The 27,627-nt window shown below is 44.8% G+C and overlaps 2 protein-coding genes and 1 long non-coding RNA gene across 3 annotated transcripts in view; 2 read left to right on the plus strand and 1 right to left on the minus strand.

Moving 5' to 3' along the window:
- Positions 1-1,538, plus strand: part of SPMIP4 (sperm microtubule inner protein 4) — a 40,306-nt gene extending 38,768 nt beyond the window's left edge. Inside the window, exon 9 of the mRNA XM_073329667.2 lies at positions 705-1,538. Within this exon, the coding sequence (XP_073185768.2) occupies positions 705-1,538 (834 nt within the window). The remainder of the gene's footprint in view (positions 1-704) is intronic.
- Positions 1,539-8,820: 7,282 nt separating this feature from the next.
- Positions 8,821-15,423, minus strand: LOC140907526 (uncharacterized). The gene is made up of 2 exons (XR_012157514.2): positions 15,136-15,423; positions 8,821-12,716 (listed from the first exon to the last, which is right to left on the minus strand). It is a non-coding gene; the product is annotated as an uncharacterized LOC140907526 (long non-coding RNA).
- A 269-nt stretch (positions 15,424-15,692) lies between these two features.
- CYCS (cytochrome c, somatic) lies at positions 15,693-18,315 on the plus strand. The gene is made up of 3 exons (XM_073333692.2): positions 15,693-15,776; positions 16,487-16,663; positions 16,963-18,315. The coding sequence occupies exons 2-3, from the start codon at positions 16,495-16,497 to the stop codon at positions 17,109-17,111; spliced, it is 318 nt and encodes a 105-aa protein (XP_073189793.1). The 5' UTR covers positions 15,693-15,776; positions 16,487-16,494; the 3' UTR covers positions 17,112-18,315.
- The last annotated feature ends 9,312 nt before the right edge of the window (positions 18,316-27,627 follow it).

Genomic DNA, 27,627 nt, shown 5'->3' on the forward strand with positions numbered 1-27,627 from the left:
GGCAGGGATGGTCATTTACTCTGTTTGTACAGTGTCTAGCATAATGGGGCTTTGACTTAGTTGAGGCTCCTTGGTGCTACCGCAATGCAAATAATTAATAATGACGATAGATCAGTGGTTCTCCAAACTATGGTCTGCAGAGAGCTGGCTGGCCATATGGTTTTAATGATCCTCATTGCTTCCAACTGCTAAATTACATTAAAAGAAGCTAAACAATATACATTAACATAAGTATTTGTTGGTATTGCAACGTGGATGTCATAAGATCACAAATAGGAGGGATGGTAACCACAGAAAGTGGGAGAAGCCTCCTCCCATTTGTGTCCTGTACATAGATGCTAGGCACAATACATTTATTGTCCTCTCCCAAGGAAAAGGTCTATAGCCTTCCAATATGCTCTGGGTAGGGGTGGGATCATAGTCTAGGCTCCTCGCCTAGCCCACCAGAGTTGGCGTGTCTACGGGAGGGCACTAACTGCTCACTTTCAAAGGGTGAAGCAGTGGCCATATTCCCCCTGACTCTGTGCCCATGTCTGGCAGCACGCCTCCGCACCACCCCAAGTATGGGGCTGTGGATGAAGACTCACACTTGAACCCTTTTGGCAGAGTAAGCCAATGATCAGGACCACCAGCCACGACACTTTTCCTTTGTTAAATGCACAGGTTTAGATGCCAACCCTAATCCTTTTTTTTGACTCCCACAGAAAGAAACATTTCTGCCTAGTCTCTCACAAGTGAGACCCCTAGAAGGGCGCATCGCACGTTTCCTCCAAAGTCGGCGTCCCCACGAATCAGTTTTACAAGAACAGGATTCCTCAGATGTCCACGTGCCTCCAGTTTTGTACACAGTTCATGCTGTCATACCCAGTTACTCAGACGTGATACTTAGCAATAGGAAAACAGCGACAAATCTGGATCAGCAATGTAAACATACAGAAAACGAAGCCAAGAAAAGGGAGGAGGACTCACTGCAGACTCTTCATCTGCCTCAAGCATGTTACCAGAGAGATGAGAGTCAGGATAACAGACGTATAGTAAACAAATTTCAGAAAATCACAGATACATGGCAAATGGAAGCTTTGTACAGAAGGCAGCTTGCAGTCAGACCTGACTCTGACCCTTCTCCCACACCGTCTTGGAATTCCCTTTACTATGAAGATTTGAAACCTAGCCATTTAGACCAATACATTGTATGGCACAACCCAGTTAGTCTTTGTAAGCCAGGTGTACCAAAGAATCAAACTGGTGGAGAAGATGGACATTTTCAACCTGAGTGCAATGATCAAGAGGAAACCCAATATGCTTTGAATTTGGATGGCAACCCGCCTAACATGGCACTGCCTGAATGGATTCCTAATTCTGGGGTGCCTCGACCTCAGACATCATTACTCGAGCTTCAGGATTCCTTTTCTAAAACAGGAGCACACAAACGTTTTCATAATTCTATTAAAGGAGAAGCAAAAGACCTCAGGGATAATATTCATGAAGGGAGGAGGCACACATTCTATGGCTTCAATGCATTTTATTTCTATAACTGACATGTGCCTTTGTCCCTTTAAATTAAAAAAAAAAGACCCCATCGATCCCTCTTCTTATATTTATGATCTGATGTTTTGTGGCTTATATTTTGGGCTATTTTCCTCTGTTTTACTGTTAAAGTAATGAAAAGAACATCCACAGTCTGAGACACAAAACCTTTTGTTTAAAAAACAAAGGTGATGGAACACAAAAAATAAATTGTAGTGAATCCCCAGGGATGGACTGCATTCACCCAACGGTTGTGAAGGAGCCCTAGAATTAATAGGTAAGCCACTAAGCAAAATGTAAAGGAGTACTTGTGGCACCTTAGAGACTAACCAATTTATTTGAGCATAAGCTTTCGTGAGCTACAGCTCACTTCCTCAGATGCATATCATGGAAACTGCAGCAGGCTTTATATATACACAGAGAATATGAAACAATACCTCCTCCCACCCCACTGTCCTGCTGGTAATAGCTTATCTAAAGTGATCATCAGGTGGGCCATTTCCAGCACAAATCCAGGTTTTCTCACCCTCCACCCCCCCCACACAAATTCACTCTCCTGCTGGTGATAGCCCATCCAAAGTGACAACTCTTTACACAATGTGCATGACAATCAAGTTGGGCTATTTCCTGCACAAATCCAGGTTTTCTCACATCCCCCCCACCCCGTGTATATATAAAGCCTGCTGCAGTTTCCACGATATGCATCTGAGGAAGTGAGCTGTAGCTCACGAAAGCTTATGCTCAAATAAATTGGTTAGTCTCTAAGGTGCCACAAGTACTCCTTTTCTTTTTGCGAATACAGACTAACACGGCTGCTACTCTGAAACCTAAGCAAAATGTGTAATTTGCCATTAAGTACAACCACCAAAGGACTGCAAGGAGCCACTAGAGTAGCTGTTTTTAAAATAAGGTCTAAGGATGATTATGGGAATTAGCTCAGTGGTTGGAAAAATAGTTGAGAAAACTATAAAGGACTTTTGAGTATATGATAGAAATAGAGCAGTACTGTTGTGGGAAGGCTGGATTGTGCTTCTCTACCTGTTTAGGAATCCTTGACAACGTTAACGAATTAGAGGCTAATTGCAAACCACTAAACAGAATGTACTTAAACATTCTGAAGGCTTTTGATAGAGGCCCCCGTTAAAAATGAGAAACTATTAAGGAAACTTAGTGTGAAGCCCTATTGCAGGTTAAGAACTGGCTATGAAATTAGGACACAAAATGTAAGACTAACAAGCTATTCTGACTGCCGAGAGAGGTTAATAGTGGGATATTCCAGTGCTGATCCCTGGGTTAAGCATGGTCTTAGTAAATTTATTAAGGAGCTAGGAGGCAGATTGGGATTAGTAAAGTGCCAACATTTGCTAATGACACAAGCCTATATAGGTTTTTAATTAGTTATTTAAACCAGGGATTATTAAATTAGGCCCCCAGGAGGACATGAAGGAGGTGGGAGATGCCACAAGGCTTTCTTCACTTTTGTCTGCTGAACTGTTCCATTGAAGGAGCAGGAATTGCCTCTTCACTCCCCACAGACAGACCCCACAAATTAGTGGGATATAGAATCATATCCACACTGAATACATGGCCCTGGCAGTCCCTTCCCACTCCCTGACTTCATGACCCCAGTGGGGGGCTTCCTGCAGCTAGCAGCTGCCTTGGACTTTCCTTAGGCACTGGGTGGTGACTGAAAGATAATCTAGCCAGGGATTTATAATATCTATGTGTGGGAACTCCATGGGGCCGACTGGAAGAGGGATTGTGTTTCCCAGTCCTGCCCCATTCCCTGCACAGATCCCCAGACCCACAGAGAGCTCTCTGACTCTCTAGACATCAGGGGAAATGATGCAATGCCAGCAGCTGAGCCCCCTTTGGCCATGGGAGTGGGAGACCAGCATACAATGCATCTTCTGTCTATATGTGGACAAAATCAGATCCTTGGTTATTAAGACGAGGGGTGATTAAATTAGCTGTTAAGACTAAGGATGAGTGTGAGGAATTCCTGTAGGATATAACACAATATTAACAGGACAACACAAAGGCAGATTAAATTTAACTGAGACACGTCATGCAAGTGGTACAATTTAAACAACTCCTGGACACTAATGGGTTCTAAATTAGTTGTAACCTGTCAGAGAGAAGATTTCAAAATCAGTGGCAACTTCTACGCAATGGGAAGCTGCATTCAAAAGAGATGGTAAACCACCGGGAATACAGAATGTTATGTTGTCATAAAAATATTCAGTCTACTGCATTCAATTTTGTTCACAGTTCATAAGCAACATCTTAGAAATAAGGAAGGTCCAGAGAAGGGCAAGGAATATAAGACTTGAAAGGGTTATTTACATCCTAGGAGAGATTTAAAAAGAACAGGACTATTCATTTGGAAAGAGAACTAGTTTGTTAAGAGACATAACATATTTCATATAGAAAAGGCCTATCAGCCATTCCTATAATATATTCTCAGTCCTATAATGAGAAACCACAAGACCTTTTGCTCAGTGAAATTAATCAGATCAAAAGAAGCACATTGTAAACTGTGTACTAATTTACTTGTTTAACTTACTGCTCAGGATACTATTAACACAAAGAGCTTAGCAACATTCAAAAAAGGATTAGACACAAATCCTAGGAGCATAAGAACAGCATCTGCAGTTCTAGTAAATTGAATAAACATTCTAAGTGCTATCAGCCTTACGCTTCAGGATATAAGCTGATCACGGGCAGATTTAAAAGCCCACTAAAGCATCCAGCATTGACCACTGCAAGAGACAGGACTGGACCATAGATCTCTTCTGATATAGCAGTTCCCACATTACTAGACTCACAAGACAAAATGAGCAGTTAATTTTGTAGCCATGATATTGAAACATGACTCTCAAACTATCTGCCAGGCAGGTAGTTTGATCACAAATGTCTTATTATGGACTAGATCTACAAACTGCCACTTTAGGTGCCTACACCCAACATTTAGGCACCACTGAGATCCACAAAAACAACCCCCTAAGCTGCCGCCTAACCATGGAGGTGCTTAAATTTCTGCTGGTAGGCAAGCGCAAAGCTGCCAAAGTCCTGATGCCATCAAGCTACTGGCTGCTCAGGGCCCTACCTCACACCTAAACCCCAACAGGATTTTCAAACTCTCTCACCTGCAGGGCCCCATCTGGTAGATGTGCTCTGAGCACACATAACCCATCTGAAGTTAGTTGAGGGAGACCAGGTCAGGTAGTAAGAGAGAGAGAGTGTGTATGTATATGCCCAATAGTTAGGGCATTCATCTAGTGGATTCATTACTCCTGAGGGCATTCTGCACCAAAAAATTTTAAAATTCTGCGCACAGTATTTTAAAATTCTGCAAGTTTTATTTGTCAATAAATAAATGCAGAGGCTCCAGCATGGCAGTGGGCCACTGACTGCATGAAGGCTGGAGATCACCCTGCAGCCTCCCCACCCCGGGGATGCAGACTCGGTGGTGAGGCTGCATCCAATCCTGACACAGCACAAGGCCTGGGCCTGCCCCTCTGTGCCACGTGCACCAGGTGTGGGGCAGGCAGGCTCAACCAAGCAGGATCCAAGTGTGGAGGAGTTCAGTGTGGGGGGATTCAGGTGTGGGATGAACAGATTCTGTGTGGGACAATCTGGGTGCAAGCAGCTCAACAGGGAGTCTAGGTGTGGGGGGATCTGGAGGCTCGTGGGGTGGGGGGGGGTTCCAAGTGCAGAGGCAATGGGACTCTGCCGGGGCTTCCAGGTAAAAATGGTTAGGGGTCTCAGCAAGGGGTCTGGGTGCTGGGGGAGTGGGGTTGCTGTCTAGGTGCAGCTCTTTGGGGGTCAGTGGTGTGGGGGTCTGGATGTGGGAGCTCAGGGTGGTGCAGGGGGGTGGGAATCATCAGGGTGGGGATTTGAGTGCAGGGAGCTCAGTGGGGAGTGGTCTGGGTGCAAGGGTGGCAGTCTGGAGGCGGGGGTCTGGGTGCAGGGGGTTCCAGACGCAGGAGTTGAGATTCAGTTGGGGTGGGGTTCAGGTATGGAGGGCTAGGGGAGTTCTGGGTGTATGGGCTGAGGCTTGGCAGGGGTGTCTGGGTATGGGAGGTCCAGATGCATGGGGTTTGGGCGGATGTGGGTGCAGCTCCCCGTACAGTGACTTCCCTGTGCAGCTGAGGAGCGATGGGGGCAGGAAGCCGGGGAGGATGCTGAACTTCCTGCAGCTGGGGGAAGTTTCTGGGGGTGGGTCTGACACAGCCGCAGCCACTCCTTGCAGGGGAAGAGGAAGTTCCATCCTCTCCTGCCTCCAGCCCAACCAGGACTAGCAGCTGATCCCAGCTCAGGGAAGGAGCCACTGGCTGGGGTGTCCACAGCCCTGCGGTGATTTACTTCTCTGCCAGCTGCTCCGGGTGCCTGAAACGATGTACCTGCTCTGCTAGGAAGTGAAGCATGACTGCTCTTGCAGCTTCCCATTGCTTCCCTGTCAGAAAGTCATTTTTCTCCAGGGAAGCAAATAAATCTGCAGGGTGGGGCATGAATTCTGCACACGCACAGAATTTCCCCAGGAGTAATTCATGTTTGAATCCGCAGGCTAGAGCAGGGAGTTGAACCCAGCTCTCCCACGTCCCAGGAGAACACCTATCTATTGGTTATAGTGAGCCAGTTTGCTCTTGCTCATTCCAGTGCTAGGGTATGGGCTATCTAAGCAGATGAACTTCCAGGAGAGGCCTCACAGCTGTGCATCTTGAGTGGCGGGAGGTGCCTAACAGCCTAGGCATTTTCTACTGGCTGGCAGAGGCATCTCCCTGCTCAGCTTGCTGGCTTCAATAAATCCCTTTCTTAAACACCTAATTCTCCCCTGTACGATGCTTTGTGAGTCTGGCTGCCTAACTTGGGGCTGAGGATTTCACTAAGCGGCAGGCCCTAAGGAGTTGGATGTTGCAATGCTTTATGGATCTAGCCCCAAATCCTGGAATTAACATACAGCAAGTGACTGGACTGTATCCACCATCTCACATGGTCAGTCTCCAGCTCCAAGCCCTTTGTATACATGACACAGGGAGTCCCTATGGAGCTCTACAGGGCACAGGGTGTATGGACACCAGCACAAAGTCTCCAAATTCTGCACCACCCCTCTTTCTGCAGCAGACCAGCACTACTTCTGCTGGGTTGTGGCCCTCCATGGTAGAAGACAGGACTTTGTCCTACATATGTCATCAGGGTTGCTTCACAGAAAATTCTTCAAAGGTCAACTTCAGGTTTCTCTTTTTTTTTTAATGACTCTTAATGTGCGTCGTAGCACCATCCTTGTGCTCTTATTTTAAGAAATGCCCTGATGCCTTGGCCAGTTTAATAAAAGAACTGCAAAGGCTTTATAGATTACATAAGATTAAAATATCATGACATAAGGAGACCGAACCATATAAATCTTACAAAGTAGACTTAATTTGAAGCTTTTCTTGGGTAGGTTGATGCCCTGGAGAATAATTTGACAGCCAACTCTTCTGCTACAACTACTTACAATGCTATAACTTAGATTTACTTTAGAACACGCTACCAAATGATAACAGAGTGACAGGATAATAATCTCTGACCATAACAGAGCTGCAGAGGCACTTAATCACAGCAGGAGACAGTCTGAACAGCCTATTCCCAATTAGTTTATCCATTAGCAAAAATGATTAAAAAGTAGACTGAAAAAGTGGCAGATTTGACCAGCTATACAGAAAGATAGGCCAACTGCAATTACCGCAGTTGTATTGTGCCCTCTGATGGATGGAATCTGACCTACTCAAGCACTGGTGTTTATTATTTCTTAATATTTGTATTACCGTAGAGCATAGGAGCACCAGTCATGTACCAGGACCCTATTGTGCTAGGTGCTGTACAAACAGAAAACTCTAAGACCAACCCCAAGTTTTTAAAAATCTTGCGCCAGACCCCAAAATATCATGACTGGTACTGAAATCATGACATTTTAAAAATATTAATGTGGATTCTCTTTATTTGCCCTCCGAGTTTTTGAGTCTCTAGAGTTCATGTTTCCAAGCTTTTCTCCACAGCCATGAGAAAAAACATACTTTCTTTTTTTTTTAGATGAAAACAGAGGTTCTCAGAAAAATCAACAGATTCCAGGAACTGGAGATTTAAGAAAGACACCACATAGCGAGAGACTCACAATAAAATTATGTGAGTTGGCTATTGAAAAGCTGCACTCTGCAGAGCTCAGAGGATGGATGCACTTTTCTGTGTGTTATTTAATCATAAGCCGGCCTCTTCACAGAAGCAGGGTTGTTTTTTTTTTTTTAAGTAAAGTATCTGTGATACTCCTAGGAGTCATTTTTAAGCAGAAGCAACACTTACCTATTTTTCCCATTGATCACATACTGAGCTAGGAACTACTCAGTACCCTAGCGTGAGATAGGGAGACATTTATAAAAAAAAAATTACCATTACGTTAGGAAGGGGGTCCTCAGCTAGAAAAAAAAAAGTAACTATTCAACAGATTGATATTTAACACTTTCCAGGGTTGAGTTTTTTACTACCAACTTTCAGATGTCACAATCCTCCTCTTTCAAAATGGCTGAAGTTTTAGTCACATTCATTAATAAATATCAGAAACAAAGTGCCCAATTTCCATACATACTGTATTTCATATATATAACATTCTGTATACATTACCTACCTAGGCACTTCTACGGCCGTTATCACCATACTATCTGAGCACCTCACTGATGATAACGAATATCTCCGAGAGGTAGAGAAGTATACTTATCTCCATTTTACAGGTGGTGACCCAAGGCTCAGAGATGAAGTGACTTGCCCAAGATCACACACACACAGGCTGTAGCAGAGCTGAGAACTAAATCCAGATTGCCTGAGTCCCATCCTAATTCCACAAAACTATACTTCCTCTCTTAGCTACATGTTCTCTGTTTAAAAAAAACTCTGACTGTGAATATATTTCTCCCTTTTTTAAATTAGTAACTGGACCTAACCTTCTGTACATATTTATTTGATTTCACTATTTTCCCTTCAAAAAAAATTAATTTAATAAAAAAAAATTTTGTTTCAAAATTTTTGTACATCATTCTTGCATAATTGTTTGAGGTGTTAGAAAAACAGTCAGGGTCCTTTTTTAGGAGTATTTCAGTTGTACCTAGAATGTGAAAATAGTTGAAAAATTAAAATGATAAATTCATAAACAAATGCCGTACTGATGCTAAAATTCAGACAATGGGAACAAATGAATACTACATTGTAAATGTACTCAGATTAATTTTAACCCACTCCTACAATTCAGAGACACACAGATTCTGGCAGGGAAAGCCACGACTTTATTCTCTTCAGCTCTGGAAAATAATACACAGTGTACACATTAAATTCTTGTAAGCACACTACATACTATGTGCAGGATTTGCATTTAATGCTGTCTGATGTTTCTCCAGCAATCAGTCCTCTCAATTCCCACATATCTAATCCAACAATTTAGCACGGAAGCATTATCCAAAGTTCTTACTAAAAACACACTATACAGGGTCAGAAAGCAATGATATTCTGTTTCAATTTCTTATCTTGATATTTTTACTAAATTTACAGCATTAACAAAAGTATTGTAAAGTTTGCAGGCATCGAACAAAGGGCTACATAGTTTTCATTAATCATATTTAGGGTCTGATGTTTGCAAGTGAAATATACCTATTTCTACTATATTTACCTTGGGATTTTTTAACTCCTCCCGTTTTTCTCTTACATACAAGTGGCTTGTCTCTTTTAGGCCTGTTTCCTAAAGCATACGCTTAACTTTATTACTGAGAGTAGTCCATTGAAATCGATCCAAAAACTTGTAGGCACAACATGCACACACACTTTATGTGATGCACACACCCTTTAACCAGTGACTCCAGCACTGGTATACTCAACTGCTGAATATTGCACACCAGTCTGAGCAGGCAGTTCATATACTAGATCTCTGGATGCACATGTAAGGGGGCTGTTGGCCACTTACTGAAACTTGAGGGGATCTTTTTTGGTTGGTCTTCACCCAATACCAGGAGAAAGGGTGCAAAAGAAATCAGGATCCTAAGACTGACAATCCCCACGGCCAGTGGGGAAAGAGCAATGTTCCAAGTCAGCCAGATTGACAGAGCAGGCAGGCCAATGAAGGAGTCAACAGCCTGGGGCCCGTCCTCCCTTTGAGCTGGAGCTGCCTGAGCCAGAGTTGGGCAGAGATAAGGAGAGAGCAGCAGCCAGAGCTGAGCTAGAAGCAAAGCAGCCACTGAGGAGAGAGCAGCAGCCCAAAGAGAGAGAAGACAGAGCTGGGCTGGAGCCAGAACAGCAGCAGCAGCATTGAGGCAGAGCGGAGCTGAAGCAGCCTGGAACTGGGGAGCTGGAGCATTGGAGACCAGCCATGCTGACAGTGAGCCAAGCCGGAGCTTCAACGAGGAGCTGCGGGGCCAGAGCCAGGATAGCGGATGCTGGCCGTGCCACAACTAATACCAGGGCTAAGCACTGTGAGCAGCTGGGGAGAGCAAGGTGGGACCCTGGGCAGCAATTGCTCAGCAGAGGGAGACATCACCAGACAAGAGGGCCTCGACATGACAGGAGGGCCAATGCTGGGGGAGAAGGGTCCCGCCACCTAGAACCTGATGCCATGTAGCCACCCCCAGGGCAGGTGTCTTACCTGCAGTATGACTGCAGTGCAACCAGGTCCTGGGAAGAAGGCCTGGGACCTGTGCAGAACAGACTGTGAACTTTTCTTAAATTGCAGAGATTTGTTCCTTTAACCTTTTCCATTTGTCCCTTATTTTGCTTACTGATGTTGTTTAATAAATTGTACTTGGTTTAAACAATGTACTGATCAGTGGGTGAGGGAAGTAGCGGGTAAGAAGAAAGTATCCCAGAGTGGGGACATCCTAGCTCTTGTCCTAAGTGACCATGACGAGATTGAGGGTTAAGCCTTCCAGGAATCCTGGGCCAGCCTTACCAGGATTATGAGGACTCTGCCATATGGGAAAATAGAAGATAAGTCCTTAAAGTCAGAAAGGCATCTGGGTAAAGGGACTCAGATCCTTTCACTATCCGATTCCACCAGGGGAGTACAGAAGCCAAAACAGTTCTCCACAAATTGAGGACCATCTTCCCACTTACACACAGCCTAATGCAGCAATGAGAATCATAACTGGAACATTAACATCAACACCTATTCAGTGGTTGCCCACTCTGGCATACATACCACCAAACAAAATCCATAGAAGAACACACACAGCTTGTGAGTATAACCAAACCATGGCCAATTTGAACTTATCATTTTATGAGGTCTTCTGCACTCTTTTTGAGATCAGGCTAACGCTCTTAAAGCATCTTCATTCAAACTCGAGGCACATTGGAAACAATTCTGGGATAATGCTATTTTCCTAACCAACCAGCATTACCAACCCCATAAAATAACTTTCAGGTTTCAACCTACCCCCAGAAACAATGCTCTGCATTGGACTGTTTCAGAACAGCATATGGCAGATGCTGTCGTCTCTTATGCCAATAAGAGACAGTTGTGCCAGCACCACACAATGAGGATTGCTCAACTCTGTGACTCAGCAAGGCCCTCCAGGACATGCCTGGGACAGTTTCTTTCCAAGGACATGGACTAAGAGTATAAAATAACGGACAGTGGCATCATGAGATGACCTCTCTCGTCACCTGCCTACGCTGAAGGCAAAAAGACCGCTGGGGAGATAAAGACTTTGAACTCAGGACACTGGTCCCAGGATAAGAAGGAAATTCAGCCTGCGTATTAAGAACTACAACCTACCTGCAACATCCAGTGAGGTAAGAAAAGCTGTTTGATTCAACTTTTGCTTAGTCTAAAGTTTAGGATTTAGAATGCATTTACTTTTTATTTTCTTATGGTAACTAAGTAAGACCTTTTATGCTTACCATTTATAATCACTTAAAAATCTCTCTTTCTGTAGTTAATAAATGTAATTTAATGTTTTGTCCTTACCAGTGAGTTTGTCTAAAGTGCTTGGGGAATCTGTTCAAGTTAGAAAAGCTGGTGCATGTCCACTTTCCTTTGGCGAAGTGGCATACTAATAAATAAGCTTGCACTGTTCAAAAGGTCTGGAACAGTGTAAGATGGTATATTTCTAGGGTGTAAGGCTGGGGGCTTGGGAAATTTGCTGTGTAGTTCAAGGGTGGCTTAGAGGGTATTCATGCAACTTAGCTGGGTGTGCCTCTGAATGCTGGTGACTGAGCGGTAACAGCGCCTGGAGGGGTTTCCTGCTTGTCACTGGCAAAGCATTGTGAGAGACAGCCCAGGCTGGAGAGTTAAGGGGGCACAGTGGTCCCACAATTCCAGGTGGTACCCCAGGGATCCCATCACAAAAATATAGCATGCATGTAACATGGCCATGTTAGTTTAATTATATGAATCTTAAGTTTCTGCATCTCCATCATTGCCAACCTCTACCATTCTTGAGTTTGGTTTTGGTGTTCTACTTTGATGATTTCCAGACTGTATTTAAACTCCTGAAGGTCTTCCTGTCTTTACTGATTTTGTTCCGGATGTCCTGGCTTGTTCCACTGTCCTGGCTGATGGTGCTGCCCAAGTACGTTTCTACATTGATAAGAACAGAATCCTCTATCCGTGCTGGTGATGGTGAGGCAATATTAAAGGTTATGATATCTGTCTTATTACGATTGATTTTCAGTCCAATTTGCTGGCTGAATGTGTTGAGTCGAGTTTTTTCTTGTATATGGTGTTGGATATGTGATAGGAGAGCGAGATCATCTGCGAAGTCCAGGTCTTCAAGGGATGAGAAGGGTGTCCATTTAATGCCTCATGTCATGTCTTCTGTTGTACGCTGCATTAGCCAGTCAATGGCAATGTTGAAGAGGATTGCAGACATGACACACCCCGATGTACTCCTGTTTTGACTTCAAAACTGAGCTCACTGTAGTCAATCCTGCATGTAAAGTTGAAATAAAAGCTTTTGATGATGTTGATTATATGGAGAGGGATTCCATATGCCCGCAGAATGCACCATAGGCTGATCCTGTGAATACTATCAAAAGCCTTCTCAAAGTCTATGAAGTTTATGTAGAACTGCCGTTGCCATTCTAAGCATTGTTCTATTATGTTTCATAGAGTGAAGATCTGGTCTGTGCATCCACGCCTGCATACTTTCAACATTACTTTATAGTGCAGAATGCTGGGGAATGAGAAAGTATGACATGTCCAAACTGTCTTCATTCCATACAACCTGCCTCAGAAAAATCCCCCGTATCTTTTGGCCCAGAACAATCTCAAACCAAGATCTGTTGACCCAGTGCAGCCAAGAGGATATGAACACCATAATTGACAGGAGGCATTGGAGATGGATTGGCCATGTGCTTTGGCTGAAAACTGATTCCATCACCAGAACAGCAATAAGATGAACACCCAAAGGCAAGCAAAAATGAGGCTGCCCAAAAACAACATGGCAAAGAGCTTTGGAAGCTGAGCTGAAAAACCTGGGGCACAGCTGGGGAACCATTGAAAGACTTGCCAGAAACAGACAGAAGCGAAGGAGCTTCGTCACTGCCCTAAACACCAGAAGCGTAATGGGAACATGATGATGATGACCATTCAAAAATTATGACTTAGGACCCAATATACCACTAGGTTCAGGGGCGTCCCCAGGCCTCCGCTGGGGGGAGGGGCGGGCAGGAGCAGGCTTGCGGGGCAGGGCAGAAACCGCCGCCCAGCATGAGCCAGCGGAGCGGAGCGGGTTGCGGCCGGGTCGCTCCACTTCCTGCTGCCTGGTGAGTGCAGGGCAGGCCTGATCCCGCACTCACGGGGCAGCGGGAAGTAGAGTGACCTGGCGCCCAGCCTGCTCTGCTCTTCTCCCCTGGCTCCCAGCCTTGGACTTGAAAGACAAGGGGAACTGCCCCCCAGCACTCACTGGTGGTGTAGCTGGAAGCCAGCGGCACGGTGAGTGCAGGGCAGGCCTGACCCCTGCTGCAGTCCTTAGGGGAAGGGGTGGAGTGGGGGCAGGGCTGGGGCGGAGTAGGGGCAGGAAGAGGCAGGGTGGGGGCGGAGCAGGGCGGGGGCTTTGGGGAAGGAGTGGAGTGGGGTTGGGGGGGGAGCAGGGGCGGGAGCCATGGGGAAGAGGTGGAGCAGAGGCTGGAGCAGCACACAGCTGCCCCAAATTTCCTGGTGCCCTATGCAACTGCATACTTTGTGTATGGGTAAGGCTGGCCCTGACTAGGTTGGTTTTTAAAATCATGATTTTAAAAAAATTAGATCAATTTTATTTGCATTCTGGCTGGTTTTGAATATTTAAGATCCACATGGGTCATGTTTTCAAGGTTTTTGTCACAATTAGAGCTGCAAGACTTTTTTTAAATTAAAATTGAGATTCTCACATAATCACGGTTCCAGAGCTTCCCTCAAGAGATACACCAAATACGAAGTGGGTATTCACCCATAAAGCTCATGCTCCAATACGTCTGTTAGTCTATAAGGTGGCACAGGACTCTTTGCCGCTTTTACAGATCCAGACTAACACAGCTACCCCTCTGATACCAAATACCACAAAAACTGCAATAAAATCCCAAGACTTGGCAACACTGCTTATGACCTTTTAGTTTAATTTTTCAACCTTCATGTTGTATTGACAATGGTTTTGCTTTTAATTTCCTCGGTCCTTAAAAGAGGAAAGGGCTAAAAACACCCTCTAAGCTGCTTTAAGAACTTATAGTGGCATAAAGTCTTAAGCTGCTCTAAGTCTCTGAAGTGGCCTGGTGCCCACTGACATCCATTCAAAAGTGCTCTCTTCTTTGTCTGCCTAGGGCACAGTCCTCACTTATATACAGTGTGTTTTGGCTTCCAAGCATAGGTATGACATGCTCTTTGGTGAACATTACATACTGAGTTTCAAGGTTAAGCTGTTTCTGAGTTGTGTTTAGAAGAGTGGCAATATTTTTATTTTTATCGTAGAAACTCTTTTTAAAAAGCTTTTCTTTAACTCAAAAGAACTGAAGCAATTTTTGTTAAAATCCTTTAAAAAATTCCTCTCAGCATAACACCAGAGTTTCACATGTATGTGCCAGGGATCAGCATGTGAAAATGAATGCCACGATTCTCCTCTGTCTTGCACCATGTGTGACCATTCAGACCTGTGCAGAGCAAGTGTGAAAAACTGCAGTTCTGATTTAGGCTATGTCCACACTTAAACCATTAAACTGGAGCTGGGCCAGTGTAAGGTGTCAGTGTTGATACTAACTACCATGATAGGAAGCATCCCGTCATCACACCTTGAGAGCCGCAGCTACACTGGTCTAACTTTTCAGAGTAGCCAAGCCCTGAGCAGCCTTTTGCACTGATGTAAAACACAGTCTGGGTCCACACACAGAGTTGCACTGGTTTAACCACAGCCGTGATTTTAACCCAACACAGGGAAATCAGCGCAACTTTTGTGTGTGGACACCGACATTGCCGTCAGCTGGTCTGGCCGCACGCTGACCCGGCATACTCCCTTTTAGACCCAGCGAAGCCCTCCCACACAGGGATCTGCCTGGGCTGGGCTCAACCAGCTCACCAAACCCCACGCACGTTGGCAAGGAGACAAGCCCCGGCCTGGACATCACCTGCTCTCCGGCTCGGGTCCCTGGCCGGGGAGCACGCCGTGCAAGCGACCAGCCCTGACCCACCGCCGCATGGGGCAGCCCGCTCCGCGGCCGGGCGGCCGGGCGGGCGGGCGCTGGGGGCTCGCAGCAAGGGGCGCTCCCTTTCGCCCCCGCGCGAGGAGGGATTCTCGGCTCGCATCGCTGCTTAGGCTCCTCCCCCGGGGCCCGCGGGAAGAGGCAGCTCGTGACTTGACCGAGGCAGAGGCTGAGGTCGCAGCCTCACCTTGCTCCGTTGACCTCTGCGTCTCGCTATCCTACGCATGCGCAAAGGTCTTACCCTCCTAGTCGTACCTCTTACGTATTCTGACGTACTTCATGCGCCATTTCGTAGAGAAAAAGGCGGAGACCGGGTCTACTTGGAAGCCACCTACCCTGGTGTAAACGCTGTGTGACGTTTGTCCTGATGGACCCGTAGAGAAACAAATCAAAGTTTCCCACGGCGGCACCCGATTGGCCAGCGCTTCGAGTGGGTGGGCCGAGGGCCGATGCGGTTTGGTTGCAGTGGCACCGGCTACAAAGGGTCGGGTACGGCGTGTCCTTGGGCTCAGACAGCGAGCGTGGGGCAGAGACGATAGTGGTCGGAGGGCGGAGAAGGCCGCCAGGTGGGTGCCGCGAGGAGGGTTCCCGTGGGGGAGGGGATTGCTGCTGCCCTAGTCTCCGTCGGGCCGGTGCGGGGCGCGGGATGGGGAGCGGGTCCGGCCCGGGCCGCAGCGGCCGCTTCGCGCCATCCCGGCATCACGCCGACCTTGGCTCTTCCCGCGCCCCCTGCCCGGGTCCGCCTCCCGCATTGCACCCGGCTGCCCCCCCCCCCCCCCCCCCCGATGACTGGCCCGGCGACAGAGCCGTTTCCATTTGGGCCCGACCGCTGGCTGGGGCCACCGCCAAGGTCAGCCTGGGGCGCCGCGGGCCGGGACCCTTTAGTGCCACGCGTGGTGCCGGACACGCTGCGGGCCCCGGGGCTGGGCTGGGCTGGGCGCGGTTCCATGGCAGCGCCTTACGGCCCCTTCGGCGTTCCCTGCGCGGGGCGCTTGCCAGGGCCCCGGTGGCACAGGTCCTCCTCGGGGCCAGGCAGAGCTCTGCGGGCAGCTGTTTTCTAGTCAGAACTAGCTTTGTCGCTTCTAAGCCCTGCAACCAAAAAGAAGTGTTGTCAAGCCCTGCTCATTTTCTTGTTGGGTGTGCAAAATTATATCTGAGGATTTTTAGACGGCTGGGTGCTATCCAGAACGGCCTCGCCTAAGAATATACATGTGCTTTCCTGTCTCTTCTAAAGTCCATCCAAAAAGACCTGACCTTGGGGTTGTTTCATTTTCAGCATTGAAAATGGGAGACATTGAGAAGGGTAAGAAGATCTTTGTTCAGAAATGTGCACAGTGCCACACAGTTGAAAAGGGAGGCAAGCACAAGACTGGACCTAACCTGAATGGCCTAATTGGACGGAAGACTGGCCAAGCTGAGAACTTCTCTTACACTGAAGCAAACAAGAATAAAGGTAAACTAAAGTGTTACTCTTCCAAGTTACATGGAAGGTGTAGAATGGTAACTGAGCAATAGACAGGTTTCAAAGTAGCAGCCCTGTTAGCCTGTATCCTCCTTTTCTTTTAGACGGCATCTAATAGACAATAGATGACATTCAGCTGCTAATGGTAGTAGTTCTATTAGTATTTTATGTTTGATTTAATTTAAAATGTTTGCCTTTAGATAAGTGATTTTTGAGGAGAAGATTAATTAGTTCAAATATGTAATTGGCTCATCTTATAAATATATATTAACAACTTAAATTGTTTTTAGGAATCACCTGGAATGAGGAAACACTGATGGAATACTTGGAAAATCCTAAGAAGTACATCCCAGGAACAAAGATGATTTTTGCTGGCATAAAGAAGAAGACAGAGAGGGCAGACTTGATAGCATATCTCAAAGATGCCACTTCTAAGTAATAGTTATCTGCTGCCTTATTTATTTCACAACAGAGAAGGAAATGAAAGTGTCTCTGTGATGAGATTGGTTTTTAAATTTTCTATTTTTACATGCACTATATTAAACCTCTTAAAATCTGTCTCATCAGCTAGAGAATGTTGCTCATGGATGGTTGTTAAATAATACATTTATTTGGCAGTCGTAACTTATGGGAATACATGTAAATTGGATTGGGCTTGAATGAGTACAATCATGTTCTATGTGTTGTAGTCATTCCTGATCATGCAATTAAAAAAAGAAGTGTTTTTGTGCTTCCTTCATTCTAAAGAATACACGTAGACACTAGTCAATAGTGCGGCTGTTCTGACATAGGTCAGCTCTTCAAAAAAGAGAAGAGCAGTTTCTTGGCATTCTCCATCATGTCTCTCCCCAAAAAGAATAACAAACAAGGGAATTTGACTACAATATTTAATATAGCTATATGACTGAGTAGGGAGACATCTGTTTTTGTGGGAACTAGCAATGCAGCTTTTTTTGATTTCATAGCCTGACAGGCAAACTGGACGGAGTCCCAGCTACTCTGATAGTGTCTGCTATCGGAAAGCCTTACCTGGCTTATGCAGATTATTCTGATTTCATGGTGCATGATACAACCCATGCCCTGTGTTCAAAAATATCCTCTTCATAATCATTGAAATGCTCTGCTTCATAGGAACTTTTTAAAGGGATAGTTAACTTAAAACTGCTCAGAGCCTAATGACAGTCCTAGATGTTAGATATCTATTATGGCTTCTGAAAGAAGGACCCTCACTGTTGCGAAAAAGGTTATTAACAAGTGCTCTGGGAGTTACCAAGGTACAACGTAAAAACAACTGCTTGAATCTGTGAGCAAGGACTCTTATCTAGCTAATATTTCTTATTAATATCTCTACCCACTTGGACAGAGGAAATTTCTGTTCAACAGGCGCAGGAATTGCACTTGCAGTATTGAAGAGGGAAATTAAGTCTTCTTCTCTGCCTCACTTTTGCAAATGCTGCTGTTTGCTCACTTCTGAAAACTTGATTTTGCAGTGTAAAATGGAATCTCTAGAAGGTTCAACTTTTTTCTCCATAGACAAAACTGAATTGTTAAGATAAATGTATTTATTGTGTACCACCATTCAGACACATGATGAGGTTAAGTGTGCTTGATACTACAAATTAAAAAACCTTCCCAGCATAATACTTCCTGAATGTCTGTGAAATTATTAACTAAGTAATGAGGTCATAACTCAAAGCTGTATGGCTGCACTGTGGCACTAGGCTTCCAGGAAGCAAGAGGGATAGAGGGATTAGCATGGGGAAAAAAGGTAAACCAGTGGTTTGGTATGAAAAAACTCCATGTGACGAGGTGTGGAAGGGGAAGTCTACCAGCCCATCACCTAGACAGGGCAACATGTCTTTATTGGAAAGCTTTTTTTTTTTTTTCTCCATAACAAAGTGATGATTTATTTTGCAGTATATTTTAATGTAATCTTCTGATGCTTTTCATTCCTTACAGTACATATTCAATTTCTGAATTTTCCCCTTGTAGTACCCCTTAACTTTATTTATATCTTACCATGATCCATTCTTTAGTTTTCATGGAAAACAGTTTAAGTAACAAATACTTAATAAAAAAAAAAAATCTTGTCTTCCTAATGGTAAAGGAAATGCTAATAGCACTCAACAGCAGAGAAGCTACAGCCTTCCAGGGCTGGCCTAAGGTAAGTGTTGTTACCTCTTAATGCTGGTGTAACTTCTGTAACTGCTAAAGAATTATTAAAACTTAAGGGAGCAGGAGGGGAAAGATCACTTTAGCCCTTTATGCACTCATGTACCAGCTAGTACTTTTATCATAAAGCGTGCAAATAAGACTTTGTGCTCAGTAAAGCAGCAATACTTAGTCAGACATAAAACAACTTCATCTAGAGCTACTGCAACATTAACACACATTAAATTTCATTTAGAATACCTGCACAGAAGAAATACCCACAGAGATTTATTTCTGTCTTACACAGTGGTGGCTCAGATACAGAGACAGTGCCTAAATCTGCAAAGGTAGATGCCTAAATCCCAGTTTTAGGCTCCACTGCAATCTAGAAAACTCCTGCTGAATTCTAAATGCCCCATTGATTTCATTATTTATCCACAGTGAAACAGGTAGTGGGCTGGGGGGAAAGAGGGAGTGAGCAAGTGAGAATAACTCAATAGGCCAGTGATTAGAGCACCCACCTGGGAGATAGAGAGCCCTGGTCCAGTGCCCATGCTCCAATCCCTCTTTTGTTATTTAAGATGCAGTAAAACAGTTTCAACAGGAGAGACTCACATCAGAATATGCAATTGCTCAGTGACTAGAGCACCCACGGGAAAGGTGGAAGGAGATCCACATTTAAATTCTTTCTTCCCCTCAGCGGGGAATTGAATCCAGGTCTCCTGTATCCCAGGTGAATGCTCTAACCACTGGGTTAAAAGTTCAGGGCAACAGCACCTGCCACCACCTTTTTCTCCTCTAGTAATTGGGTGTGGAGCAAGGCAGGGGTATAACTCATTCGTGCAAGAAATGCCTTACATGCCTAAGCCACCTGGAGACAGTTGATTCCTATTCGTGGACTCTTAAGCAGAGATAAGCACCTCCCTGTAGCTCAGAGTTAGAGCACTTCTACACTTTAAACAGAGCAGCAGTACAGCTGGTAGCACGCGAGTGAAGATGCTATGATACTGACAGGAGAGCTTCTGTCAGAGTAGTTAATCCACCTCTGCAAAAGGCAGTGGCTATGTCAATAGGAGAAGCCCTCCTGTGGACATAGCACTATCTACACAGGTTGGTATAACTGCGTTGCTTGGGGATGTGGATTTTTCACATCCCTGAACAATGTAATTACACTGATTATGTCTGTAATATAGACCTGGCCTTAGGCAATTGGCTCTGTGAGAGAGGCAGGGTTTAACACCCACACTCCTCTGACTGGCATCTCCCATTGGCTATCTTAGGCAGCTCCCCACTTAGCATGTTGCCTTTCATTGATCTCATTCTTAGGTGCCTAACACTTCCCGTGCATTGTAAAGAGAGCCTAGGCATCTAATTTGGCTTTATGGATCACAGGGTCTTCTTCTGATTTTCTATATGCCTAATAGTTAGGTGCCATGACACTCAGCATTGCAAATCACTTTGGGCATCCCACCTGTGGCATTTAAGGCTAGACAGGACAATTAGATCATTTAGTCTGACCTCACATATCACAGGCCATTAAAATTCATCCAGTTACCCCTGTCTCAAGCCCAATAATTTGTTTGACTAAAGACTAATTTGCATTTTGCTAAAGCACATTTTCCAAAACTCATCCAGTCTTGATTTGAAGACATCAAGAGATGGAAGAATCCACCACTTCGCTGAGTAGTTTGTTCCAAGGGTAACCACCTATATTGTTAAATTGTCTTCCTTCTAATTTGAATTTGTCTGGCTTTGAATTTCAGCTACTTGTTCTTATGTGTTTCTTCAGTAGAGTAAAGAGCCTTAAATACCTGGTATTTTCTCCACGTGAAGGTACTTATACACGGATCAAATCACCTCTCAATCTTCTTTTTAATAAGCTCCACAGGTTGAGCTCTTTAAATCTCTTGCTATAAAGCATTTTCTTGAGCCCTTGAATCATTTGTGTTCTTTTTCTGTACCCTCTCCAAATTGTCAGCATTCTTTGAAAAATGTGGACATGAGAATTGTATGTAGTATTCCATTATCGATCTCACCATTCCCTTATACAGAGGTAAAATCAACCCCTTACTCCTTCTCTCTACTCCCCTGTTTATACATCCCAGGATTGCATTAGCCCTTTCTGGTACAGCATCACTCTGGGAGCTCCTGTTAAGTTGCTTGTCCACTATGACCTCTAGATTCTTTTCAAAGTTGCTGCTTTCCAGGATACAGTCCCCTGTTCTGTAGGAATGTTTCTAGATGTATAACTTTGCATTTGGCTGTATTAAAAATAATTTTGTTTGAATGAGCCCAGTTTACCAAGCAATTCAGATTGCTTTATAGGACTACCCTGTTATCATCAGTATTTACTATTCTGCTAATCTTTGTATCATCTGCAAATTTTATCAGCAGGAATTTTAGATTTACTTCCAGATCATTGATGAAAATGTTGAATCGTATCAGGCCTAGTACTGATCCTTGTTAAACAGGGAGATTCTTCTAATGGACAGTTGGGAGAGAGTATGAGAGCCAGTCCAAAAAAAAAAAAAAAAAGATGGGAAAAGGAGAGGAAGAAGTAATAATTGAACTAAGAATATAGGATAGGAAAAAAATTGAATGAAGACAGGGAAGAGAGGCAGAAAAGACTAGTTTTTGTTCGTTTTTGTTGTGTGGTATGTGGTTGCTGACACCACACAACAAAAACACTAACCCAGGAACCTATCCTTGCAACAAAGCCCGATGCCAACTCTGTCCACATATCTATTCACGTGACACCATCACAGGACCTAATCACATCAGCCATGCTAACAGGGGCTCGTTCACCTGCACATCTACCAATGTGATATATGCCATCATGTGCCAGCAATGCCCCTTTGTCATGTACATTTGGCCAGACCGGACAGTTTCTATGCAAAAGAATAAATGGACACAAATCTGACATCAGGAATCATAACATTCAAAAACAGTAGGAGAACACTTCAACCTCTGGTCACACAGTAACAGACTTAAAGGTGGCAATTTTGCAACAGAAAAGCTTCAAAAACAGACTCCAATGAGAAACTGCTGAACTGGAATTAATTTGCAAACTCGATACCATTAACTTGGGCTTAAATAGAGACTGAGAGTGGCTGGGTCATGAGACAAATTGAATCTATTTCCCCATGTTAAGTATCCTCACACCTTCTTGTCAACTGTCTGAATGGGCCATCTTGATTATCACTGCAAAAGTTTTTTTTCTCCTGCTGATAATAGCTCATCTTAATTAATTAGCCTCTTAGAGTTGGTATGGCAACTTCCACCTTTTCATGTTCTCTGTATTTATATATATCTTCTTATATGTTCCATTCTATGCACCTGATGAAGTGGGCTGTAGTTCACGAAAGCTTATGCTCAATTAAATGTGTTAGTCTCTAAGGTGCCACAAGCACTCCTGTTCTTTTTCTGACAGCGGCCACAGTACCAGATGCTTAAGAGGAAGGTGCAAGCCATGGAAGGACTAGGGTATTTCCTTTTATCAGTGGGAAGCTTGTTGTCTTTTAATTTCATTGTATGTCCACTTGTTTTTGGATTATGAGAGAGGATGAGTAGAAGATCCTGATTTACCATCTCAGTACCATTCATTGTTTTGTATAAAAATATCATGTCCCCTGTTGTTCATCTCTTCACTAAACTTAACAGCCCCAATCCTTTCAGTTTCTTCTCATACCGAAGACTCTCATCAGCTAATTTTTTTTTTTTCAGCTGCCTCTGAACCTCAGGTATTTCTGCTAGGTCTTTTTTGAGATAGGATGACTGGAAATGAGCACAATATTCCACATGATAATGTACCATTGATATATAATGAATTAAGGCTAAGATTAGGTCATGGAAGTCACGGATTCTGTGACTTCCAGAGACCTCCATGACATTTTCCGCTTCAGCCCTGGAGCAGCGGGGCTGGAGCAATCAGCTGGTGGAGGCCCCAGAGCTCCGAGCTGCCACAGGCAGCGAGACCCAGAGCTGTGAGCCGTCGCCGGTCCTGCAGCTCCCAGCTGCCACATTCGGCAGGGGGACCCAGCAGCTCCCAGCTGCTGGTCCCAGAGCTCCAAGCCACCATGGGCAGTGAGGGGCCCCCGGAGCTGGCAGTGACAGTGAGTGCTGGACCCTCCCTTCCCCTCCCTCAGCAGGGCTCAAGCTCTCATTCCTCCCCCCCCCCATCAACCCCATTTTGTCATAGTAATTTTTAGTAAAAGTCAGGGACAGGTCATGGGCTTCTGTAAATTTTTGTTTATGGCTGGTGACTTGTCCCTGACTTTTACTAAAAATAACAGTGATTAAGAACAAAATCTTAACCTTAATTACAATATATTTAGTATTTGCATTCTGTTCTCCTTCCTTCAGTCATTTTGTTTGCTTTTTGCCCACAAATGCACAGCAGTTTTCACTGAGTCATCCATAATATCACCCACATTTTTTTCCCGCATGGTTAAGAACATAAGAATGACCATACTAGGTCAGACCAATGATCCATCTTCTGGCAGTGGCCAATTCCAGGTGCCCCAAAGTTAATTAATGGAGAACCAAGAAATGTGTGTGAGTTCAAATTACTCCTTGCAATCTGCATTACTTCAGATTTGTCAACATTGAATATTATCTGCCATTGTGCTGCCTAATCACTGAGCTTTCATATGTTTCCTTAGGAGTTCTTCATAGTCTTCCTTGCTATTAACTAACCTAAACTTGTAAAATTTGCCACCTCGTTATGTACTCCTTTCCCCCAATCATTAATACATACATTAAACAACGCTGGTCCTACTACAGAACTTTGGGTGCCCAATAGTTAAACTTTTGCTAGTTGAAATTTGATCATTTATTGTTACTTTTTTTTTTTGTCTCTTAAGCACTCTATAATCCATGATAGAACTTTACTGTTCACTCCTTGATTGTTTAATTATCTTATGAGGGACTTTGTCAACAGGCTTTTTTGATGGTCCAAGTATTTCAGTTGGTTCTTCTTTACCCACTACTTCTTGTTCAAACAAGAGAGGAGGAGGATTTTCTTTTACAGAAACTATGCAGCACTGTCCCTGATGTACTATGCTCATCAAGGTGTTCTTAATAATTTTATTTCTAATTATTGTCAGTTATTTTACCAATGATTGAAGTTAGATGCACTGTCTATAGATCTAAGATCCTCTCTTGCAGAATTTTTTAAAGAAAGTTTACACCATTTACTACTTCCAGTATAGTCACTGATTTTATTGAGAGTACATATTTTTACTAGCAGCTCATCCACTTCATTTTTTAATTCCTTCAGATCTCTTGGATGTTCTACCTTCTGGTCTTGGTGAATTGCTGCTCTTTAATTTATCAGCTCCATTTCATAGAGCTCCTCCTTTGACACTTCAGTCTCTGATAGTACCACATCTTAATTACGTCAAAAGAGTAGGTCTAAGGTAGAGAGAGCCCCCAATTGCTCTGTGATGAAAACAGATTCAGAGAAAAAAATGATCTTCTCTGCAACATTCTTAACCTTCTTAATTGACCCTTTTACTCTCTGGTAGTCCAGGGGATCCCCCTTTATTTTCCATTTCCATTTTATCTGCTATAGTTTACACTTCTTTCTGTTGGCTTAACTAGCAACAGATTTCTTTTGCTGTTTGGCTTGAATAACAACTTGCTATTTATACTTTTTTTTCCCTTGCTTCCGTTTTTTAATTTGTTCTGGTATGCTTTAATAGCCTCCATGTGGAGTCAAAAGATTTTAATTTCATTGTGTTTTGTCTTTTTGACTAGCTTTCTCATTGATTGAATTCTTCTTTTTTGAAGCTTAGCAGAAGCTGGGAATGGGTGACAGAGGATGGATGATTACCTGTTCGGTTCATGCCCTCTGAAGCACCTGACATTGGCCACTTTCAGAAGACAGGATACTGGGCTAGATGGACCTTTTTTCTGACCCAGGATGGCCATTCTTATGTTCCTGTGTTTTGGTACTATCAACACCCTTGGCTGGAGTGTTGAAGTTACTTATATCATGGTCTCTACTATTTTGTGGCCCTATTATAATTACATCTTGAACCAACTATTGTATGTTGCATAGGACTACATTGGGAATAGCCCTCTCTCCTTGTGGGCTTTAGAACTAGCTGTTCTAAAATGCAATTGTTTAATATGTCAATAAATTGCTTCTCTAATTTGACCGAAAGTTACATTTGATCAGTTTGTTTGCACATAGTGACCACAAGGGGGAGCCAAAGTACTGAAAAAGCTACATGTGACAGTTATAACTGTTTCAGAGCAGCAGTCTGTTAGTCTGTATCTGCAAAAAGGAGTACTTATGAGACTAACCAATTTATTTGAGCATAAGCTTTCATGAGCTACAGCATCCGATGAAGCGAGCTGTAGTACTCCTTTTCTTTTTAGTTATAACTGTCTTTGGCCACCATTTTTAATCAACCTTTGAATGTTTAAAGTAGAGTAGAGCAAAGCTGATTTTTACCAAGTGACAATTTTACAAAATGCACAAGAAAAAAAATGTTATATCGTCACTAGACTAATAGAAAAGTGCATTCATATAGTGTGGATAGTCTGGAATGTTCTGGACCCTTGAACTGATCAGTGTTTCACATTTCATAGTGTTAAACATAGAATCATAGAATATCAGGGTTGGAAGGGACCTCAGGAGGTCATCTAATCCAACCCCCTGCTCAAAACAGGACTGATCCCCGACTAAATCATCCCAGCCAGGGCTTTGTCAAGCCTGACCTTAAAAACTTCTAGGGAAGGAGATTCTACCACCTCCCTAGGTAACGCATTCCAGTGTTTCACCACCCTCCTAGTGAAAAAGTTTTTCCTAATATCCAACCTAAATCTCCCCCACTGCAACTTGAGACCATTACTCCTTGGTCTGTCATCTGCTACCACTGAGAACAGTCTAGAGCCATCCTCTTTGGAACCCCCTTTCAGGTGGTTGAAAGCAGCTATCAAATCCCCCTTCATTCTTCTCTTCTGAAGACTAAACATCTTATACAATCTTATATAAACCTAAAAGTATTTGAGCATTGGGAGCTAATGTAATTTAATTGTAAAGCAACACTCATCTATCTGAACTACACTGTGGGTCTCTTATCTAAACAGCATATCTCTAATGCACACTCTGCTTTTGTTCTCCTCGTAGAACTTACATTGATGTCGTCAGTTGAAGTTTTGTGCCTGGAACAATGCAGAGATTGTAATGTAGTTTAGCCAAACTGCAGATTAGATAGAAGAATGTTGCCTTTTCTAGCTAAAAATGCACTTTGATATTGGTTTTTAATAATATCTTGTGAGTAGTATCTGATGATAGGCTCCAATTCTTTTGGAAAGTGCATTAGGGCTTATGGTAATGTACTGTAATAAAATGCTAGTATATAACAGCAATAATCTCCTTCCTCAGAAGCAACAGAGGTGGGCATGGCTACAGGTGGGACACTGCATAAGGTGGTCCAGTGCTCTGAGGTCCAGGGCAGCAGTTTTGTGTAATTTTTGCTGGTGCCCAGAACAGGTCCAGGTTCCACCCCGCCCTCCTGCCTTGTTAGCCGATATATATTTTTTAAAATAATGTAAAAATGTGAGGGTTCTGGTGATGAAGGGTTCACGATGCAGGAGGGGGCTCAGGGCTGGGGCAGAGGATTATGGTGTGGGGGGATGACGGCTCTCTCTGGGGCTGGGGATGAGGGGTTTGGGGGGTGGGAGGGACTCAGGGCTAGGGCAGAGGGTTAGGGTGCAGGGGAGTGAGGGCTCTGGCTGGGGGTGTGGGCTCTGGGGTGGGGCAGGGCTGGGGCTGAGGAGTTATGGGGTGCAGGCAGCCCCTGGGCCCCCATCGCCCCTCCCGGCTGCACACTTAGCTCACCCCACTGTCACTGCACATGCTCCTAGGGCTCCTCTCAGATCCAGGAAGCCCCCTTGCCTCCCCTGTGGTGGGTGATGGGCAGAGGCTGCCATCACATGTCCGCCTCCTCCCCTGGTGCTGCCCATCACTGTAGCCTCACTGGCGGTGGGGGATGGGGCTGCCCCTTGCCCAGCGTGGGGCAGGAGCAGTGGCTGCAAGCGGGAGGGCCCCTGTGCTGGTGGAGGGTCCCGCTGGAAAAGGGAAGGGTCAGAGGCGAAAGGGCAGAGTCAGGGTCAGCCTGCCTAGTGGAGGGGAGGAAGGTGGCCTACGGCACTAGTGGATAGGGGGTACTAGGACCCTGTGGTGGCGGTTGATGCCGGGAGCCAGCAGATCAGAGCAGAGGGGGAGCTGCATGGGGGCAGCCACCTGCTTGAGGCAGGGATGCTCCAGGGCCCTGGGGAGACGCACGGGGGGGGGGGCGGGCAGCAAGTGGGGACTCGGGGACACTCAGGGGAGGCACTCGTGGGCGGCAGGTGGGGTTGGGGGAGAGACCCGACCCCAAACATTGGTGGAGCCCGGGCACCATGGGCCCATATAAGTCGCTGCCCCTCTCTGAGGTTGCAGTGAGTATTCTTTCTCTGTGTGTTGCTTGGCTGGCTGGTTCTTTTGCTCACATGCTCATGGCCTAACTGATTGCCAGATGCGAGGTCAAGAAGGAATTTCCAGCAGGTCAGACTGGGAATGGCCTTGGGTGGGAGGTTAGGATAGCCAACTTTCTAATTGCACGAAACAGAACACCCTTGCCCTGCTCCTTCTCTGAGGCCCCGTCCCCCACTCACTCAAGCCCTGCTCCTGCTGTCGCTTGCTCTCTCCCACCCTCACTTTCACTGAGTTGGGATGTGGGCTCTGGGGTGGGGCCAGAAATGAGGGGTTCAGGGTGCAGGAGCAGGCTCCAGGCTGAGGCAAGGGGTTG

The sequence above is a fragment of the Lepidochelys kempii genome, chromosome 2 (assembly GCF_965140285.1).
Source record: "Lepidochelys kempii isolate rLepKem1 chromosome 2, rLepKem1.hap1, whole genome shotgun sequence".
NCBI lineage: Eukaryota > Metazoa > Chordata > Testudines > Cheloniidae > Lepidochelys > Lepidochelys kempii.